Source organism: Nyctibius grandis, unplaced genomic scaffold, assembly GCF_013368605.1.
Source record: "Nyctibius grandis isolate bNycGra1 unplaced genomic scaffold, bNycGra1.pri scaffold_140_arrow_ctg1, whole genome shotgun sequence".
Classification (NCBI taxonomy): Eukaryota; Metazoa; Chordata; class Aves; order Nyctibiiformes; family Nyctibiidae; genus Nyctibius; species Nyctibius grandis.
In genome coordinates this window covers 22,457-28,807 of record NW_027167513.1, presented here as the reverse complement: position 1 = coordinate 28,807, position 6,351 = coordinate 22,457, and the positions used below count along the sequence as shown (strand labels likewise).

Genomic DNA, 6,351 nt, shown 5'->3' with positions numbered 1-6,351 from the left:
ACAAGTTGGGGACAGAGCTGTTGGAGAGCAGCGTAGGGGAAAGGGACCTGGGGGTCCTAGTGGACAGCAGGATGAGCATGAGCCAGCAGTGTGCCCTTGTGGCCAAGAAGGCCAATGGCATCCTGGGGTGTATTAGAAGGGGTGTGGTTAGCAGGTCAAGAGAGGTTCTCCTCCCCCTCTACTCTGCCCTGGTGAGGCCGCACCTGGAATATTGTGTCCTATTCTGGGCCCCTCAGTTCAAGAAGGACAGGGAACTGCTAGAGAGAGTCCAGCGCAGAGCCACGAAGATGATGAAGGGGGTGGAACATCTCCCTCATGAGGAGAGGCTGAGGGAGCTGGGTCTCTTTAGCTTGGAGAAGAGGAGACTGAGGGGTGACCTCATTAATGTTTATAAATATGTAAAGGGCAAGTGTCATAAGGATGGAGCCAGGCTCTTCTCAGTGACATCCCTTGACAGGACAAGGGGCAATGGGTGAAAGCTGGAACAGCCCTCGACATGGTAAGTCTCTGAGTGCAGGACAATGTAGCTGGTGTTCCTGGAGAGATATCCAAGAGCTGGCACATCCCACAGCATATATGATCTTTCAGGAGGACTCTCACAGTTTCCCTAGCATAGAGGAGGAGGATGTGCTCCAGAGCAGGGTTTCCTTGCCGCACTGTCAGAAGGACAGGGCATGACAGCTGCTTTGTGCCAGGGGTGGCTACAGGGTGCGAAGGTGGGTGTGCAGCCAGGGTGCCCAGGGCTGTCCTTCAGAGCAGGGTCCCTGCACCCCCAGGGGTGTTTGTGGGTGGCAAAGGACATCTCCCCTCCCCCTCTGTCCCTCAGCTGATGCTCAGGAAGAATGTGGGTATTCTCAGAGATGTTCCATCAGAGCTTGCAAACACTTGCCCATGTCTTGGACCACCCCGGCATCTCAGTCATCACTGAGTGTCCGTGTGTGAGCACCTGAGTCCCCACTGAATAAAGACCAGGGGCTCAGAAAAGGGGCTCACATGCAGGCAGCTCTGTTATTCACTCCTGACCTGAACCAGGAGGATTCCTTTGTGTGTGTGGGGTGCCTGGGGGGAGCTGGATCCCACTTCAGCCCGAGAGTTTCCAGCTTGGGATGAGATGCCTCTGTTCCCTCAGCTTAATCCCTCCCTTGCACAGGGGAAGCCAACCCCTCTCTTTCCCTCTCTGTGTGTCTTTTTGTGATGGTACAGGAATGCAAGTGGAACAGTTACACCTCCTGCAGACAACCACGCTCTGGTAGGACAAACCATGCTGCTGGAATCGGTCTCTCTCCATGATTTAGTGAGGGATTGACCATGATCACTTGAGCTGACATCAAAACATGTTCCCCTGGAATGAGCCTGCTGCTTTCAGGAGCTGTCAGCCCTTGGAGCCTCAGGGATACCTGGAGGGATCTTGAGGGGGCAGAGAAATTGCCGCCTTAGGTAAGTCCTCTGCTGCTGAGCTGGGCTGGGCTCCTGGGATGGAGGGAGCTGATGGCAAGTGGGCAGCACTGCAGAGAGACAGCTCTGGCCAGGAGCAGCTCCTCTGCAAAGCACAGCAGGGCTGGGGGCACTGCCTGCAGGTACTGAGGAGAGGTGAGTGAGGCAGAGAGACCTTAGAGGCCCTCTGGAGTGTGCAGATGCTGAGACTCACTGGGTTCAAAATCTTCACAGCCCTTGACACAGTAAGTCTCTGGCTGAAGGGCAGTGCAGGTGAGTATCCTGCAATTTCATTCCAGAGTTAGCATATCCCATGATTGGTGTGGAGGAGAAAGATGTGCTCCAGAGTAGGGATTCCCTACTGCACAGTCAGAGGGACAGGGCACAACAGCTGCCTTCTCCCGGCTGCAGGGGTGAGATGCCGGGTGTGCGGCCAGGGGTGCCCAAAGCTGTCCTTCTGAGCAGGGTCACTGTGCCTCAGGGGCGCTGTGGGGAGAAGCTGTGGGGAGAAGGAGAGACCCCAGGCACGGCAGGGCAGGGCAGGGCAGGGCAGGGCATGGTCCTTCTGCTGTTGAGAGGAAACTGCATGTGTGAGGGCTGCTCACAGCTCCAGATTACTCTGAGGCCATCTGTGAAGGCTCTTTCTGAAGGAAGCATTTATCTGAGAGGGAAGGATTCTGTGTTTAGAGTTTTTCCACTCCTGGTTGGCTGGGTGGGCAGTGGGAGATGGGAATTTAGTTCTCTGCTTTGGAGAAGGCACTGAGAGCCCAGTTCTTGTTAGCTCTTGTCTGAGCTGCTCCATAGTCTTTGCACACACAGAGGTGCCCCTGGGCAGTGCCCTGATGGCAGGAGGTGTCTGCAGGGCAGAGTTGATCACACAGCTCCAGGCAGCACAGACGTGGGCAGACAGTAGGGGGACCTGCTACCAGAAATTCTGTGGGAGTGGGGATTCAGGCACTTCCCTGCCATCCCCTGCAGCACAGACACATTTCCCAGCGCAACACCCGGTCTCCTGTCCTACCCAGCAGAGCCTCTGGCCCTAAAGCCATGGGGTCCAGGTCATGAGTCACCACCTCGGCAGCTGGACCTCCAGGTAAAGGGCTCCTGGAATGTGGTACACAAAAATGATGCTAAAAGCACTTGCCCTACAGTGTCAACATCTGAGCGACAGCGAGCACGGCTGGGTAAGGAGAGGGCTTCACAGCACGCCCGTCTGCCTTTGTGTCCTCGCTTCATTTTTTATGGATCATTGCAGTGTTCTTCCCTGGTTCTCCACCTGTCCACGCTGCTCTTTCTCTCTGGGGTTGGGCTGGGGTACTGGGTCACGTTTTCTTCTGACACCAACTCTAGGGGTCCTGCCCCAGAGGTATCTTCATGGAAACTAGGTGTCCAAGCTGCATTTTAAGCTGTGACAAACCATATCTTTCTAGTAATGGAGAATGAGCTGATCAGTCCTCATTCAGCTCAGGGAGGGGGGTTTCTGTGAGAAATGGCATGTGTGTTTCCTGATAGAACTCTCCCCTAAATGGTCACTGTCTTTTCCTCCTTGGACAGGTCCCCATGCCCAGAGGCACCAAATGTCCAACAGCAGCTCCATCACCCACTTCCTCCTCCTGGCATTTGCACAAACATGGGAGCTGCAGCTCTTGCACTTCTGGCTCTTCCTGGGCATCTACCTGGCTGCCTTCCTAGGCAATGGCCTCATCATGACCACTATAGCCTGCAACCACAACCTTCATACCCCCATGTACTTCTTCCTCCTTAATCTCTCCATTCTTGACCTTGGCTCCATCTCTACCACTCTCCCCAAATCCATGGCCAATTCCCTCTGGGACCCCAGAGCCATCTCCTACCTGGGATGTGCTGCCCGATTTTTTTTCTTTTTGTTTTTGATGTCAGCAGAATTTTTTCTTCTCATCCTCATGTCCTACGACCGCTACGTGGCCATCTGCAAACCCCTGCACTACGGGACCCTCCTGGGCAGCAGAGCTTGTGTCCACGTGGCAGCAGCTGCCTGGGCCAGTGGGTTCCTCACTGCTCTGCTGCACACGGTCAATACATTTTCACTACCACTCTGCCAAGGCAATGCTGTGGAGCAGTTCTTCTGTGAAATCCCCCACATCCTCAAGCTCTCCTGCTCACACTCCTACCTCAGGGAAGTTGGACTTGTTATGTTTAGTGCTTTTGTATTTTGCTGTTGTTTTGTTTTCATCGTGCTGTCCTATGTGCAGATCTTCAGGGCCGTGCTGAGGATCCCCTCTGAGCAGGGACGGCACAAAGCCTTTTCCACGTGTCTCCCTCACCTGGCTGTTGTCTCCCTGTTTATCAGCACTGGCATGTTTACCTACTTGAAGCCCCCCTCCATCTCGTCGCCATCCTTGGATGTGGTGGTTGCAGTTCTGTACTCGGTGGTGCCTCCAGCAGTGAACCCCCTCATCTACAGCATGAGGAATCAGGAGCTCAAGGAGTCTATCAGTAAAGTTATTTCAAGGACTGTTCCTTATACTGGTAAATTTTCCATCGCCCTTCCAGAATGACTCCCACAGTAACCCATTGCAGGCCTGTCCTTTGTTTGCTGTTTTATCATTTTTGCTATCATTAACTGTATTGTTATTAGGTTTTGTTATTTTCCTACATAAATGTCTGAATCCATCTTACTTCTCTTGAGGAATGAACCTGCAGCTGATATAAAAGCATGTCTTTCATTAAGACCAAGCTGACACTCTCATGGCATCTCTCAAATAAAATGGGATCACCCTTGTGCACTGAATGACGTTTGGGCTCTTCTTCCAAAGCTGATGTCAACAACAGGCTCAAGGAATTTCACCCCAAAAGGGCTTATTTCTCCTTTGAATTGGAAGAGAAAAGCTCATGGTCCCATTTGTAGCTGTTAGAGACCAAGGGTTGGAATTTGGACTCTCACAGTGGTGCGTGGTGACCATGGAGATGGTGAATGATCAGTGAAGTACATACCCAGGGCTTTCTCAGATATGACAGTGCTGAAGAAATTCTCCAGGAAGGTAATCTAGAGCTTCCTGGAGAGTCTCGGTGTTCTGTGGGGACAGTGTGTGCCAATGGTAAGAGGTGAGTGAAGCTCCACTAAATGAGAGATCACCAAAGGTGGAGTCACCCAAATGGAATGTGCTAAATACCGGTATCTGCAAGGAAAGTAACCAGGCTTGTGTTGAATTGCCAGTGATAAATTAAAGGAGCAAGGATGTAAGTTAGGTGATGTGCTCATCTTACACCAGGTATAGGGAAGGACAGTATATTGCAACATGCTTGCAGATAATGAGCACTACAAAGACCAACAGATAGCTGGGTGTCGGCTCATGTCTAGATTTTCACCCACCAGTACCTCCGAGTCCTTCTCCAGAGGGCTGCTCTCAGTCCCTTCATCTCCCCAGACTTTATTCATAGAATCATAGAATGGTTTGGGTTGGAAGGGACCTTAAAGATCATCTAGTTCCAACCCCCCTGCCACAGGCAGGGATACCTTCCAGTAGACAGGTGATACTGATACCAGAGGTTTCCCCAACCCAGGTGCAGGACCTTACACTTGGCCTTATTGAACCTCATGATGTTCACATCGGCCCAGTTCTCCAGCTTGCCCACATCCCTCTGGATGCCATTCCGTCCCTCAGGCATGTCAACTTCACCACTCCGCTTGGCGTCATCTGCAAAGTTGCTGAGGGTGCACTCGACCCCACTGTCTGTGTCATTTAGGAAGATACTAAACAGCACTTGACTCAATGTGGACGTCTGAGGGACACACCTTGTCACTGATCTCCATCTGGACATTGAGCCGTTGACCATAATCCTCTGGATGCGACCACCCAACCAATTTCTCATGCACCAAACAGTCCACCCATCAAATCTTTATCTCTCCAATTTAGAGACAAGGATGTTGTGAGGGACTGTGTCAAAGGCCTTCAAGAAGTCCAGGTGGACAACATCCGCAGCTCTTCCCTTGTCCACTGCTGTAGTCACTCCATCGTAGAAGGCCACTAGGTTGGTCAGGCAGGACTTGCCCATGCTGCAGCCGTGAGAGCTGTCTCGACTCACCTCTCTGTCCTCCATGTGCCTTAGCATAGCTTCTAGAAGGATCTGTTCCATGATCTTCCCAGGCACAGAGGTGAGGCTGACAGGTCCGTAGTTCCCAGGGTCCTCCTTTCTACCCTTTTTAAAGATGGGTGCAATATTTCCCTTTTTCCAGTCACCAGGGGCTTCACCTGACTGCCAGGACTTTTCAAATATCATGGAGAGAGGCTTGGCAGCTACATCAGCCAGTTCCCTCAGGACTCTGGCATGCATCTCATCAGGTCCCACAGTCTTATGTATCTTCAGGTTCCTCAGGTAGTCTCGAACTTGATCTTCTCTTACAGTGGGAGGGACTTTGCTCCCCCACTCCCTGTCTTGCCGTCCATCCACTTGAGAGGTGTGGGAAGTGCCAGTGAAGACTGAGGCAAAAATGTTGTTGAGTACCTCAGCCTGTTCCTCGTCTGTTGTTGCCAGTTTGCCAGTCTTGCTTATCATGTGGGGTACAAATTCTTTGACCTTTTCTGGCTGACATACCTATAGAAGCCCTTATTCTTATTCTTTGTGTCCCTTGCCAAGGTCAGTTCCAGCCATGCCTTGGTCTTCCTGACCCCATCCTGACACAACAGGCTCCCTATACCTCTTCCCAGGATACCTGTCCTTGCTTCCACTGCCTGTGCATTTCCTCCTTGCCCTTTAGTTGGACCAGCAGGTCTTGACTCAGCCATGGTGGTTTCTTGCCATCCAGGAGGAATAAGTGTGTTGTGGGAGTATGTCAGGGTTGAAGGCCCTTGCGCATATCAGGGAACATGCAGATGATTCCACCTTGTGTGCTTGCCTTAGGCTTGGAGATGGGCATGCCTGCTGCTGGGGGAGGCC

The 6,351-nt window shown here is 52.1% G+C and overlaps 1 protein-coding gene across 2 annotated transcripts; it reads left to right on the top strand.

Annotated features, from left to right (window-relative positions):
• Positions 1-1,202: 1,202 nt before the first annotated feature.
• On the top strand, positions 1,203-4,204 carry LOC137677322 (olfactory receptor 14A16-like). Of its 2 annotated transcripts, XM_068424618.1 has the most exons (3): positions 1,203-1,249; positions 1,367-1,437; positions 2,989-4,204. In XM_068424618.1, the coding sequence occupies exon 3, from the start codon at positions 3,012-3,014 to the stop codon at positions 3,969-3,971; it is 960 nt and encodes a 319-aa protein (XP_068280719.1). In that variant the 5' UTR covers positions 1,203-1,249; positions 1,367-1,437; positions 2,989-3,011; the 3' UTR covers positions 3,972-4,204. The 2 variants fall into 2 exon arrangements, with proteins under 2 accessions (XP_068280719.1, XP_068280718.1); XM_068424617.1 differs by having other exon boundaries at positions 1,208-1,437.
• Positions 4,205-6,351: the final 2,147 nt, after the last annotated feature.